Consider the following 15,641-nt stretch of genomic DNA (forward strand, 5'->3'; position numbering starts at 1 on the left):
TCAAAATCCATGGTGGTTACCAACTGTGCTAGCAAAGTGTATTAAGTATGATACTCTCCATGAGAAACTATGAACTTATGTTTTCAAGATGGCCAACTTTCAAGCTACCTGTTGTTTTCAGATACATGTGTAAAAATTGTAAATGCAGAGCCTAACTTGATTTGCCCTCTTGTACGTCTAGAATATAACTTTCGGACGCTCTAGTTGTAGCTCTTCTGCTTGTGGAAGTTCTTCCACCTATGGTGGACATGCTGAGAAGACTTCTCTTCTTAGAATAGCGCAAATGGAGTTGAGCTCTGAAATAGTACCGGGATATACTGGTAACAAGAATTGCTAGCCAATGGGATGACTACAGGCTATTTGAATAGCCTACCACATGACTTAGGTGAGCTGATAAGCTTATCAGGTTCACATACTGTTAACCAACAAATTTCATGGTTTCGTGTCAAACGTTCTCATAGCGATTTGATTTCCTCCACTTTTAGGTAATAAGCACTTAATGCTTCTTGTAATTGATTTTTTTAGTTTTTTTTAATCGCCTGTGAAATATGGAACAATAAGTTGATTTACAGTATTGAAGTACCAATATTTGGTTTAATGACAGAAAACAAGGTATAACCATATAGTATTTATTGTATTTATTACTCTAGTTTAAAAAAAATCAAGGATTGTACATCTAAAATCCATTTAGCACTGCACTATCTCAATAGCACAATTTGGAAGAATAAAGAAAAAAAGCTGCATAAAAAGGGCGTAAACGAAAGTTATTAAAACTAAATGTAACACAAAATAAGTTTAAGATATACTACACCATTGCTCCAATAGGATCAGGTGATAATAAATAAGATACTTGAGTAATCTAAAACAATGTACAAGGGCAAAATATCATTCTTTGTATTTAAGTCAATAATAATCTACAAAGTTGAACTTTGAAACTGAAGTTGCACAATGATATTATAGTATGAATCATGTATATATAGGTACTATTTTTTGGAAGATGCATTTCATTCATGGACTAAGATATCAATAAAAGTCCTTGTCACATTGTGCAATCAATTTTCAACAAAAGGATTATTTTAATTTGGAATCTTAAAGATTCGGATTTAAATTTGAATTATAAACTATGATAACTTTGGTGTACTGCTCTTTTGTAATTTTGATTGTTATACATGGAAATACGAGACTACAATAGCTCAGAACTTAGATATGTCACATAATATGTATACTCCATTATTGCATATAAACAATGAAAATTTTCACATATTGCATATTTGATTATATGTTGTGGTTATATTAAAATCTACTGAATTTGAACAGTAACTTAAAATACAATGCTTGTATACAGAATCTTAAGAAAATATACATGTCATCCAAGTATACAATATTCTGATGTAAAATATCCAACCTCATAAATAGAAATATCAGCATATTCTGCTAAAAATAATCTTAACAGATTATCATCTGTTTGGCACTTGTTTTGTCATCTTTCATTTTCATGTTCTAAAAATTCATTTCACACATTCCTCTTTCAGTAAATGTATCTTTGATAATGGGACTATGGAGACATTCACACCTTCCTAAAATATGAATTTAAAGGTTTCACAAGTATGGGATGAAATAATGAAATCAATATAAATAATATTGCGGAGTCAATAACTGATGTTAGGATGTGATTAGGGTTAATGAATGTTTGTTTTACATGACAATGGTGAGAAGAGTTTACGACTGGCCAGCATTTTCTCAGATGATTGTTGTAAAATAACTGTTGGAGTATAGTTCTCCTTTTCGGATGTCTTCACTGGAGACTGGAAGCAGGCCCGACACACTGCCAAGTATTTGTCTGCACCACCAATCACCTCTACCTATTGTACAAAGAAATTGAATGTGACTTGTGTGATTTTCCAAACAATATATTCATCTTATTTTTTTTTTCATTTTGAAGAATAGGTATGCATGAAAATACAGTAATTAAAACAATGTTATTTTCATATGTTCCTTTAATTAATGATTAATAAAAGTTAAGACACTTTTTGAAATTTTCAAGGATGCTGCTGAATTCTGAAAAATAATATTGATTCACTAAAATCTAAAAAATATGATTTAATATTAATTAATTACAAGAAAAATCTTACATAAAGCAGCTTAAAGCTTATTTCTAATTTCATCCCATTTCTAGTTCATCAAGGAAAAAGATGTGGGTAAAAACAAATTATAACTGAATTTCTCCTCTACAAATACACATTTATGCATTAGATGTTATCATATTACGGTATGTATTTACATATTACAGAGTTATCTGTCCTTGGGGGGAAGGTATTGATTGTGACGTCATGTGTTACAGTGTTTGTTGGTGTAATCTTAAACTTTTTTTTTTAGTGAAAAAGACATGAATTTGGCACACAAATAGTGACGTCACAATGGATACCTACCTGCAAAGGAGACAACCCTGTAATATGCAAATACAGAATATGATATTCAAATCTATTGCATACATGTGTACTAGTTTGGTTTTACACATTACCTGGAGGACTATAGTATAACTAGAAATAACTGAATAGGGTAGGTCAGTGTAGGCATATATTTGAGTAAACAGTGTTGTCTGGGATTTACAATAACCTGTTTAAGTTAGTGTTCCTACCTCTTTTTCTTGTCCCTTTCTCTTTGTAAAGGAACCTTCTTGGTTACATGACATACACACTGCAGACAGCTTAATAACACTTTCTGCCAAAGGTACCAAGTTCAAAATATCACCAAATCCCTAAAAAAAAGTTACATAAATTCTTTAATTTCATATAAGAACTTTATATCTGTGATTATCTCCAGTTGGTCACATTATATTATTTCAATTTTTAGAGGTCTATAATTATCTCCCCATGGTTGTCATATTAATCAATATTATATTATTTTTATCTATTAGAGGTTCCTTAATTAATAATTAGCCATCAACCAGATATGATTATCAAATCATTTCAAAATGCAGTGGTGCATGTTACAACTATTTCAGTTAACCATTCCATCATCTATTTATGAAATAAATCCTTTATATTTTTATTTGAAATATCTCAATTGTTCTTTTTATTCATAATGAAATGAAATTTAATGTTATGATTTACCTTTTTCTGGAATGTACCATCCAAAGCCGAGACAATAACAATTTTACCATTCTCTGCCATGCTATCACAGAATGACACAACATCTGGGAACTAAAAAAGAAATTTGTTTAAGAAAAACACACATCAAGGTCAATGCGTAACATTATATAAAGGCCAAATACTACAGATATTATCAAGGTATTTGCTGATGGTATAATCAATGATTTACTGTACTAAATGTGACTTATGTATCAACACTTACAAATTGTCCCTCGTCAACACCAATCACATTGTATCCTTCCCCCAAGACTTCCATATCTGACAATCTCTCTGCAGCCACTGCAGGCAAGGTTTGCCTAATAAAAACAAAGACATCTATAATAAACTTTTCAATCAATTATTGAATTATAATGAATATTACTACCATTAATCTGTCTAAATTTGAAGCATAATTATCCCCCGCCCAACGAAGTTGGCGGGGGATATACAAATGGGTTCCGTCCGTCCGTACGAATGGTTTCTGGAGCATAACTCTAAAACCAGTAGAAATATTTCCACGAAACTTCATACACACATTGGTCTTATGGTCTAGTAGTGCCTTTTGCTATTTTTAGGTTTTCATTGTCTGCATTTTTTCCGTAACCATGGAAACATTGCTGAAAATATCATATTTTGTACCAGGTTCGTTTCCGGAGCATAACTCTAAAACCAGAAGAGATATTTCCACGAAACTTCATAGACACATTGGTCTTATGGTCTAGTAGTGCCTTTTGCTATTTTAAGGTTTTCACTTTTTGTACTTTTTTCTGTAACCATGGAAACATTGCTGAAAATGGCAGATTTTTGTATCAGGTTCGTTTCCACAGCATAACTGGAAAAGCGGTTGAGATATATGCACGGAACTCCATAGGCACATTAGTCTTATGGTCTAGTAGTGCCTTTTGCTATTTTAAGGTTTTCACTTTTTGTACTTTTTTCTGTAACCATGGAAACATTGCTGAAAATGGCAGATTTTTGTGCAAGAATCTTTACCGGAGCACAACTCTAAAACCAGCAGAGATATTTCCATGAAAATTCATAGATACATTGTTTTTATGGTCTAGTAGTGCCTTTTGCTATTTTTAGGTTTTCACTTTTCGTGTTTTTTTCTGTAACCATAGAAACATTGCTGAAAATATCATATTTTTGTAGCAGGTTCATTTCCGGAGCATAACTCTAAAACCAGCAGAGATATTTCCACGAAATTTCATAGACACATTCTTTTTATGGTCTAGTTGTACCTTTTGCTATTTTTAGGTTTTCATTTTTTGCACTTTTTCCGTTACCATGGAAACATTGCTGAAAATATCATGGTAAATGGTAAATGTTACTTTGCAAAACTCCACCCATCTTTGTGTATATAGTCTAATATAAATGTCAAGGCTGTATACCTGATTCAACAATTGCAGCCCCGCTCTACTTGAATTAAATACCATCTTTCTTTAGCTCAACTTCCTTTTTCCTGGTTTTTTTCATACACATAAGTCTCCACAATCAAACTTACTTCAGCTTTGATATCTTCATTGGCGGGGGATCTGAATGACTATGTCCTTGTTAAATATTAAATTGCATCATTTTATTTTTTATTGTTTTTTTCTCTCTTTCTCTCTCTCTTTTTAAAGTTTAAATGCTCTTGTTTGGGAATAATGTTATTTAATTGTCAAAATGGGATCAATATCTTCTGGTAACTTTAGCATTGTAAATTATCAGCTGATCCAAAATCTGTTTTTTTTAAAAAATCATTTATATGTAAATACCTGTCATGTGTGGCTAGTCCCTCCTTTTCATATCTGTCATCCTTGGAGTACTTGATAACAAGGCATTTGTAATTGGCAATTTGATATCTCTTCAATCTCCTCATCAGTTCTGTGCTGTAAAATATCAAACAAGTTCAGTGTAATGGGGAGAGTCAACAAGCTTAATTGTGAGTGTGTTTTTTAGGTAATCTGACCCAAAGGGTCAGGATGACTTATTGGCATCATGCACAATTATTATAGGAACTTTATCTTAACTTAAGTACTGTAAACCAACCTTTTTCCTTCTGCAATTTATTTTTGCAAATTTCGCGATCAAGTAAAATTGATCTCTGTGAAATAATATCTTAGACCATTTTTGCACGATTAAATTCAAAGATATTTCCATTCAATTTTAATTCTGCGAAACTGAATCTCTGCAAAAATGTTTTAAAAGGAAATTGATAAATTTAGTAGACGCGAAAGAAAGTTTGTTTACGGTAAATGGTCAAAATACACTTACAATATAGGTATTAAACTGGCTGCAACAGATTTTAATTTTACAGTTTTTGTAAACGAGAAATGTTTTCTTAATTTTCCTCCAATTATGAAAAATGTGTTATTTTCTTGTTGCCTTTTAATCTAATTATACTTACGTTTTTCCAGAAAACATAGGTCCAATTATAAGCTGTGGGAAAAATAAAAAGTAAATAAAGTGTTATGCAAATAAGACAGCAGAACAAAGGATTATTAAAATTATGACTACACTATTATATAAACATTATAGTGCATGTCTTTAATTTAAAATTGTGTTAAAAGTATGGGTGCTTTTCATATTATATTCAATTATTCATCACTCCAAAATTAAGATTTTGACTTCTTTGTTAAAATAACCTAACTGTTAGGCCTACTGTACTGAATTTGAAATGGCGCGCTTCCGATTTTAGGTGCACGTCTGCTTTATTTTTATCTATTTTTTGCATGTTATATGCGTATATAATATAATATAACATAACATATAACCATCGCGTGTGTTTATAACGAGTTTCGGATAATTTCTGATTTTGGAATATCCTAGTGCATTCGTCTTTGAAAACATCAATAGCCGCCTTACCAATACATAGCAAGTAGCGTTAGCGCGCAAGGAGTTTAACAACAAAATATCGAAATTTCTACTAATTATTATTAAAATCACACATTACCTGTATCTGCCCTTTCGTGGAAGTGTGTGTGAGTTGTGGGGAAGCAACGACATGACTTGTAGACATCATCTTACACGGTTTCTGGAATAAAAAATTTTAGGTGCAGTGGTACAGTGTTGGTATGAGAATATCGCGGGAGATTGTAGCTTTAAAGTTCCCTCCAGTTATAAAATCTCGTGACGCACAACGAGATTTGAAAAAAATATATTTAAGATTTATTGATTAAGTGTTATTCATAAAGCATTATATCACCTCTATTTTCGGTTATTTATTGAATGAATCCTGACATTGTTCACAATATTAGATTATATGTACATAAAAAAATCTCTCAATAACTTAAAGCGCCATCTATATGTGTTTTCCTTGACAACAACAATGGCGGACCAAGAGGTAGAAATACATTTCACTTTACCATTCAGTTGGATGTCGGCTTTATTATCTCACTTTGATTTTGTATTCAGATTACCTAAGCCATAATTTCAAATGTGCTGTTACTATCAGAAAGAAGGATAACGTTGATGTTCGGTAAAACCATTCTATAAGTGACTTAAAAAAACTTTCTCAGAGCACTTGCTCAAGACTTAACCATCTGCTTACGTTATGTTATGCCGACAGCGATAAATAAGGACCGAATTAAATAAAAGGATGTGACATCTGTCGTTATCAGAAATGGATATCGAAGAGCATTTGTCATTATTACGTGATTATGATTGTCTGCCGTAATGTTTACATTATTTGAATTGGCTTTGTAATGTTTTACGTCTTACAATGGTTTTAACCTGTGTTTTTATCAGTGTCTGGCACTTATATATGTGTCGGTATCTCATTACTATGAGATTAAGTAACAATGTGTATATATATATCTCCTGTTCCCTTAGCAACGGAAAAGGATTTCAACATTAATGAAATGACTGCATATACATTATTTTAAGCAACCAGAAGTCCATAGTACGCGTTAGGAGTACACTATGTCATTGTTTGAAGAAACTTTTATACATCTCCACTTGAACGAATATACGTACCCTGCCTACTATACCTTTCGGCCGGGTACAAATTGGTCCCTATGTATCATAGTGGAGCACTGCCTCCGAAAATCTCTTGGGCATCGTTTTCTTTACTTTTTTGTAGGTTTCAAATATTTTTTGTGTATACATGCATTTACATATGATTTTTGTCCAAAACAAACATAACTACTATTCTTAATATCTACCGTACCGCTCACAAGACGTCAAATTCACAATTTGTGGACTTGCCGTATAAATTTCCTTCAGAAAGACCTTCATATGTATTATGTAAAAAATAATGCCTTGATGAGAATTTGATATTTTATATGGTTCAGTTTTATTCCCTAGAAGGTAAGCGATATCAAACAAGTACAATAAAAATGCAAACAAACGTTTTATAATGGTTTGCATAATCATTTCTTTGCTCCATTAGCAGTAAAAGGCACCAATTGTAGCTCTAAAGACGACACCATTTTCTTTCAAAAAGTCTTTTGAGCTACAATATTGCAGCTACATCTCCACAAGCTAGCCTTAGCTTACCAATGATGTCAACTGAGCGAATACTGAGTGAATACGTCACTTGGTCAGGATCAAGTTTTAATTAGCGTGACTGTATAAAATAGTAGAAACAAATACTAGTAAAAAAAGTATGCTGGGTGTATTTTCTGTATATATATTTATGCTATATATCTTATTAGTGACAGAACGTACAACCCCTGTGGTTTAGACAATGAGAAACACAAACCTACAATCAAACAGTGGACATGAGTATTCTATTGTTTTATCACACAGGAAGCTGCACCTGTGACTGAGACAACGGAACAAACGACTGTTGCAACAGAAGAAGCCCCTACTGAACAACCAGCCCCTGAGTCGGAAACTGCTGAAGGTAGTAAACCTTTTTTTACAATACAATTATACTATGATAGATGTGTATAATATTACATTGCACACAAGAATACATAACACTGGTCTCTTCTATAAACAGTTATGCCAATCACAACCACATTGATATAAATATACTTCTGGGAAGTTCTCCAAGGCTGTCCTGACTGTGATGGTCCTACAAATAAACTTCTGCTTGAAGACATACTGTTATTGCTTTATTGGTCGCCATTTTATTTTATATATGACTAAAAGCCAGGATTGAAAGGGGAAAAAATAAAAATGAATAAATGATAAAACACTTTTATGTCATATCACTTTGTATAACATTCAGGGTGAGTATGACTATTGACAGCACCTGTACATTCAATAGTATCCTTTAATTGTAAATAAAATCTATTTTTAATAGTTTCTTGATTATTAATTTATAGTTGCTGGTAGCAGTGATCAGTGCAATAATTGCACATGGACTTTTGGTCCAAGCCTGCTAGTGACTATATATATATTTAATATTTAGGTATTAATCTAACTTTTGTTGTACATCTAGGTATGAATGTAGTGTACATGTATCAGGTGTGTAAGGTATTCACATATGAGTTATGTCCCCTTACCCCTGTTATGATTTTTCATTTCATATTTATGTCTAATTTGCTTCATTGTTTTTCTTCTCACTTTTGCCACTATTGGAGAGAACTTTTATAGGCTTTACCTGTTGTTTAATCCAGTTGACATGTAAAATCTTTGTCAATAAAATTTGATGAAATGAAAATGAACACTGGTCTCCATTACAGAATACCTTGGTAATTACTCAGGGTACAGGTTTTGCTATAGAGACTGAGCACAATTTATGTAATTTGAGACTACAAAGTTTTACATCTAATCAATAATGTATTTGCTGCATATATAGGGACAGCAGATGAAGACAAACCAGCTGATGCAGTAGAGAGTGAACAAACAGAGGAACAAGCAACCACAGAACAGACAACTGAACAACCGACAGAAGGAGGGGGTGAAGAGGCTAATCAAGATGAACAAAAAGAGAAACCACAAACTGAAGGTACTTTACACTTCTAAATGTTTTATGTTTAGATATTTCAAGCATATGTTCTATATAATATGGACATGTATTCTATTATATGGAATTATGGTTGGAATTACTTCCTTGTCCCATATTCTATTACCGATATATATACATATAAATACAATATTAAAATTTTTGTGCTTGAAAATGTTATATCCCTGTGTTCTATGATGAAGATGGTGAACAAAAGACAGATGGTGATGTAGGAACGGAAGGACAAGAACCAAAAGAGGGAGATGAAGTGGTAAAGGAAGGTGAGGAGGGTGAAACAAAGGAAAGTGAAGTAACAAAAGAGGAAGAGGAAGCTGCTCCCAAAGAGGGTGAAGAAGGGGCAGAAGCTAAAAAGGGTGAAGGGACTGAACCAATTGAAGGAGAAGAAGGGACTGAACCAAAAGAGGGAGAAGAAGGGGCTGAACCAAAAGAGGGAGAAGAAGGGGCTGAACCAAAAGAAGATGGAGAAGGGGCTGAATCAAAAGAAGGTGGAGAAGGGGCTGAAACAAAGGAGGGCGAAGATGGAGACAAAAAGGAAGACGGTCAAGAGCGTGAAGGAGGGTCACCCGTACCTCAGGTATTATTTATAAATTGTGTTGAATAAAATGTAAAGTTTGATCTGATTAGAATTTTTACATTTGATAACTATAAAAATCAAATTATTTGAAAGTAAATTTAATGATACTGATTTAATGTGACTTTCAGAGTGATACTTTTGCTGCTGGTGAACGAGCTGAAAGTCCTATAGGTGTTGGTGAGAAGTTGTCAAGAGAAGGCAGTCCTACCCAAGAGGCTGAAGGAGTACCCCAGCCAGATCCTGGTGTCCTTGAACCAGGAACTCCTGAACGATCCCGACCAGGTAAGTCTTCATATCGATGTATGGACAATCACTAATCTAATTTCAATAGTATAACATTTTAAATTATATGATTTCAAGAAAAATCAGTATGATGTGACCTGGATAACAATCAGTACCATGTGACCTGTAGAACAATCAGTACCATGTGACTTGGAGAACAATCAGTGCCATGTGATCTGGAGAACAATCAGTACCATATGACCTGGAGAACAATCAGTACCATGTGACTTGGAGAACAATCAGTACCATGTGACCTGGAAAACAATCAATACCATGTGACTTGGAGAACAATCAGTACCATGTGACTTGGAGAACAATCAGTACCATGTGACATGGAGAACAATCAGTACCATGTAATCTGGATAACAATCAGTACCATTTGACTTGGAGAACAATCAGTACCATGTGACTGGAGAACAATAAACTTTGTCACAGAACAATAAAGCCAGGGCATTGTGGGATTTGTTTAGTGTAACTAACTTACACCAGAAAGCAGTTGTAGTATTTTGGATCATATAAAAGTGGACAAGGGAGGCACACAGAAATCTTTTGATAGCATTGACCAGTGATGGTATCCATGTACTAAGATCCACTAATAAAATGGATAGATTTAGATCAATTGGTGCAGAGGAAGAGGACGAAGAAACATCTAGCTTTCATGATAGTGAGGATGGTGATTCAAATGCAACACCTTACAATTTGGAGACTCCATCTGTTGATGAAATGGAGAGCAAAGAGATACCAACTGTAGATAATCATGAGGATAGTGTGATTGCTGCTGTAGAGGAAACTGGCATTGAAGGAACGGGGGATATAGGAACCTCATTCATTGAAGGAATGCCAAAGACCTATGATGCAAAGTCCTCCAGCATGCTTTCTGCATGTAGCAAGCAATCTGTTAGGAATGATGCAACAGAGAAGATTTCATTACCAGAACATGAACCTTACACTGAGAACTGTTCATTTCCAGACATGATGGCCTTCAAATCTGCTGAAGATAGCTCAGTCATTATTTTACCTACAGAAGGTATAAGTAGTGGCAAATCATAAATACATCAATACACTCATGCATTATGTATTTACTTGTGAAATTTGTGCTAATTTGGCATTTTCATGTATTTGATTACCATGTAAAATACTTTTTGAAAGAATATAAAAAATCAATATCTTTAAGTGGGTGCAAATGAATGAAAGATAAGTGCAAGCATGTTCATACATTGTATATTGTACATGTATTGATGAAAAACCTGAATAAAAAGTAAATTATAAAAAAAAAATTGGCATTTTCATCAGATATCTAGTTAGAGTAGATTTTAAAAAAAACCTGAATCTGATTTGTTTCTTATTTTAGCTTCACAAACTGGCGAACATGATAAACCATTGGAAACCTTCCAGGAGGAACAGGAAGAGGGGCTGGAGGAAGAGGAAGAAGAAGAGGAGGAGGAACAAGAGCCTGAATTTGATAGAGAAGCCCTAATGGAGAGATACTATGTATGTAAACACCAGAAAACATAAAAATATCTTAAAAAGGTTAAGGACAAAATTATTGTAAAAGTAATTGTAAAAATTGTAAAAACCTAGTACATAATATATTATATAGTTACCCAATTATTGTGACAAAGAGAGAGTTATATTCCTTATAAGTTATATATTTTTATGCATTCATATCCTCCAGGCCACGATTACTGAGAGAGAGAAACTCCAACAGCAGAATTACCTCCTCCAACATAAACTTGCAGAACTGTTCCGTAAGAAGAAAGCAGATGAAAACCGTCAAGATTATGACAAAAATGCTAATGACCAGGATTCCAAATATGTGAAATATATGGGTACGTTTGCTCAATAGTAGAATGTCTTTGTAAATAAATATGGTGAACTTTGTGCTGCATACATCAAATTGAAGTCCTTGTTTCAAATCTCAAGTCAATTTACATCATGTGATTTCCTTGTATTTGACACATTCCAAATTAAATCTCCAATGTCTAAGATAAGAAATGGTATAATATGAAGTTAATTTCGTACTTTAGCACAATTAGATGAGCTGCGAAAACAAGACTCCCTAGAACGGGACAATTACGAGCTACAGATTGAGGAACTCAAAGACAAATGCGAACACAAGAAAGAAATGGTAGATGAGGAAAGGAAACGCTTTATGGAGTTTAAAAAACATGTAGCTCTCAACTCTGTCAGTAACAGATCAGGCAAACCCATACCACCAAAGGTAGGTAAAAGTACCAAGTTAATAGATGAAATGTTTTAGATAACATAGTTGTAACATATTTTTCTTAATCATGTGTGAAAAGTGACGAGGCAGCAGAGTTTTCTCAAGAGCTCCAACACTCTATGAAGATGACAATGTCATAAATGAATTTCAAATTAATCTTTTCAGGATATAGACCAGTATTTATCTAATGAAATGAAGAAGGAGTCGGAGGTGGTGAACGTTAGATTAGAAAACATCAAATTGAAAAATAAACTAAAGAAAAAGGAGATGCAGCTGAAATCCAAGGTAAAATGGGACAGCAGAAGTTCTGGTCAGGTTTCATTGAGTGGATAATTGTTTTCTTTTATATTGAATGTCAATGTTATATGGAAAGTACAGATGCATATGATAATGAAAAAAAATTGGAGTGGCATGTCTAACAAAAATAGATGCAGAATTCTGAAGCTGATGCACACTTTGATTATTTATGGAAATAAGATATTAATCACTATACTCATAATTTTGTGAATTTTATAACCGTTCATCACAGTTATCCCCCTTTGTTATAAACTTTCAGGAGGAGCTAGCCGAGAATCTTCACCTCATCGATTTTGAACAGTTGAAAATTGAAAATCAAACATACAATGAGAAGATTGAGGAAAGAAATGAGGTATATACTGACAATTCAAGCTAATAGAAAGAATCAGCCATGTCATATATAGTCAAGCAAGCTCTTTTATACTGCATAGTCGGTTACTTGGGTGAAAATGTTTAATTTTAACTTAAAACAAAGCAATTAAATTTCAGCAATTTTTTAATTTTGCGCCAACTAACTTTCAGAGTAAATATTAATCTACGTACTATTTCTCAATATTTTGTGAATCAAATTTTTGTGATCATTGCAATATTCTGCAAAAATGTCATCTCTGTGAAAATAACCAAATACAATGTATAACATTATCACAAACATGAAAACACCAAATTTCTATAAAGATAAACTTAAAGTATGTGTCTTACTCATGTTGGTTTACCATTCCAGGAGTTACTGAAGCTCAGGAAAAAGATAACAAGTACAGTCCAGGTCTTAACTCACCTCAAGGAGAAGTTACAATTTGTACAGGCCGAGAATCAGGTCCAGAAGACAACACTGAGGGAGGTGGAGTCTGAGGCTGCCATGGTAAGTCAGACTCCTCCGTCATCTTATACAGCCATTAAACTATCCTAGGAGCCATGATAGCTAAAATATATTCTGACTTGATTCTCCAAGTCGAACATTCCTATACTACAGTGGTTTGTATTTCTAGTGAAGTCTCGTGAGATAAGAAATGGTCAGTGTTATCAATGAGCTGGACTCTTAGCAATCATGTCTTTGAATGGGGTAGCCATCAGCTACCTCATGGCAATTTAATCCCCGCAATACATGCGACATTGTCAGATTCTGAATACCCAACTCTTTTTTCTTTTTCAGAAACGTGATATATTGTCAAGAACAAAACAAGCAAGAGATGCCTTAAGAATTGACAACCAGAGACTGCGTCAGAACTGTGGATTACTGGGCAATGAGTCATTGCTTCGTGATTTTGAGGAGAGGAAAGATGAGGGAGATGATCTAAGACATAGACTAGAAAGTTTAAAAATGGAACACGCAGAATTAACATTAAACTGTAATCAAGTCCGAAGGAAAATAGAACAAGCCAGAGCCTCACATGGATAGGAAATTGCTGAACACTTTTACAAGTCTTTCATTATCATTAATTTAATCATTTGTAAATATTTGTACAATTAAATCATCATGTATATAAAACTATTGTAAATAATTTGTGAAAAGATATATGTATTATGATAATATCTTGGACACAAAATGATACAATCATGAAGTATGAAAACTGATTTATTTCTTATGTTGTAAATCATGAGGAATTTTAAAATGAATGCGGTCAAACTGATCATTATCCTTCTCTAGAATAAATTAATACAATTTTGGTATTTAACCTTCCATCAAAAATCCTTTATCATTACAGTTCAAAGCTTACACATTTGTTAAGTCTGGTATTGTCATTATAGTCCATCTCAGAATTTTGCTTTAGTATTTTACGACAGACTTCAAAGACTTACTAAAGGTCTCATTTTCATTATTTAGCTATCATTATTTTAACTAGTGGTAATTGGAAGGTCATCTGGATGCCTGAAGGACCAATTACAATCTAATGAATGAACAAGAGATCCCAGAGCGATCCTTGCGCCCACCAAAGATTGATCTATGTCTGACAATTGTCAGATGGATCTTTTCTCTACTTTTCAAACTTCAATTATCAAAATCCAAGAAGGTGGCCCGTAGGGGAACCTACATATGTGATTTGATAATGACCCTTTCAGTACTTTCTGATAAATATTGGTAACAATTTTTACTATCAAAATCCAAGATGGCGACCTGGCGGCCATCTTGTTGACTGATCGATCCCAAAATGCACTAAGCACAACTAGGGCCCAAGGGGAATCTACACATGGAATTTGAGACAGATCCATAAAGTACTTTCTGAGAAATAGTGGTAATAAACTACGGTACAACTGTCAAAATCCAAGATGAATGCCTGGCAGCCATCTTATTGACCAATTGGTCCCAAAATGTAATATGCACAACTAGAGCCCTAGGGAAACTGAATATGAAATTTGAGAATTATTCCTTCAGTACTTTCTGAGAAATAGTGATAACACACGTACGAGCGGAAGGAAGGACCACGGACGAAAGGCGATTTGAAAAGCAGTGGGCTAAAAACCTGTTGTCCTTTCCACAAGGATGTTTCTGAATATTACATGACTAAATTAATGTGGAATACTTCACTAGCACTGATTTAAGTTGGCTTTGCTGAGCCCTGTTTCATGAAAAATTCCTTAAATCCTAAGAATGCCTTACCTTAAAATTCTCCATAGGAAAGCATAATTACAAAAGTTAAGGAAACATTTTTATGTTAAGGAGCATTCCTTAAAATTTGTAACGTAAAGAGATACCTTAAATTTAAGGAATATGTTCATGAAACTAAGCTCTGGTAAAAAATGACGAATAAAACAAATATCTATCGTACTTAACCAACTCTTACCTTCTGTTACCTTCGGTGGCCACGTCTAACATGTTCCTCTCCTTCAAGTATGTTTCTGAATAATACACTGTTTGATTATTATTATGCAGAATAAAAGACTTTCATTTGCTTTCGCTGTTAACAACATGTAACAATTAAAACAAAGTCCAACCTTCAGTGGCTAGTCACCATACCTCTAGTTGTGTTGCTCCTCTCATTCAAAGAAGTTTCTAATTTAATTGGTTTAAATCCATTGTAAAGTACAGATTTAAAGAACTAACTTCTCCATTGTGTTAAACTCCCGGCCTGGCCTCATTAGGATCAGAGCCATAATTCACGTAAAAATCAACTCCTCCTCATGGATGTTTCAGACCAAAATTTGGTTAAAATTCATCCAGTACTTAAGGAGTAGCAATTAAGACAGACACTAGGATGTAGGTCACAACCTCTGGTCAGGTTAAATTACAGTAGCATA

General features: G+C 33.7%; 2 protein-coding genes across 3 annotated transcripts; one reads left to right on the forward strand and one right to left on the reverse strand.

Moving 5' to 3' along the window:
* Positions 1-623: 623 nt before the first annotated feature.
* On the reverse strand, positions 624-10,047 carry LOC138323286 (thymidine kinase, cytosolic-like). Of its 2 annotated transcripts, none has more exons than XM_069267761.1 (8): positions 10,029-10,047; positions 6,067-6,147; positions 5,521-5,552; positions 4,889-5,002; positions 3,355-3,448; positions 3,114-3,203; positions 2,639-2,758; positions 624-1,862 (listed from the first exon to the last, which is right to left on the reverse strand). In XM_069267761.1, exons 1-8 carry the CDS (start codon positions 10,029-10,031, stop codon positions 1,680-1,682), a joined length of 717 nt encoding a protein of 238 aa, XP_069123862.1. In that variant the 5' UTR covers positions 10,032-10,047; the 3' UTR covers positions 624-1,679. The 2 variants fall into 2 exon arrangements, with proteins under 2 accessions (XP_069123862.1, XP_069123864.1); XM_069267763.1 differs by lacking the exon at positions 10,029-10,047 and adding an exon at positions 9,813-9,953.
* On the forward strand, positions 6,420-13,975 carry LOC138323284 (cilia- and flagella-associated protein 184-like). The gene is made up of 12 exons (XM_069267759.1): positions 6,420-6,456; positions 7,863-7,959; positions 8,863-9,012; positions 9,213-9,604; positions 9,733-9,886; positions 11,238-11,377; positions 11,562-11,715; positions 11,914-12,107; positions 12,276-12,395; positions 12,667-12,759; positions 13,129-13,266; positions 13,558-13,975. Exons 1-12 carry the CDS (start codon positions 6,442-6,444, stop codon positions 13,801-13,803), a joined length of 1,893 nt encoding a protein of 630 aa, XP_069123860.1. The 5' UTR covers positions 6,420-6,441; the 3' UTR covers positions 13,804-13,975.
* Positions 13,976-15,641: the final 1,666 nt, after the last annotated feature.

This window comes from Argopecten irradians, chromosome 5 (genome assembly GCF_041381155.1).
Source record: "Argopecten irradians isolate NY chromosome 5, Ai_NY, whole genome shotgun sequence".
NCBI classification, from domain to species: Eukaryota; Metazoa; Mollusca; class Bivalvia; order Pectinida; family Pectinidae; genus Argopecten; species Argopecten irradians.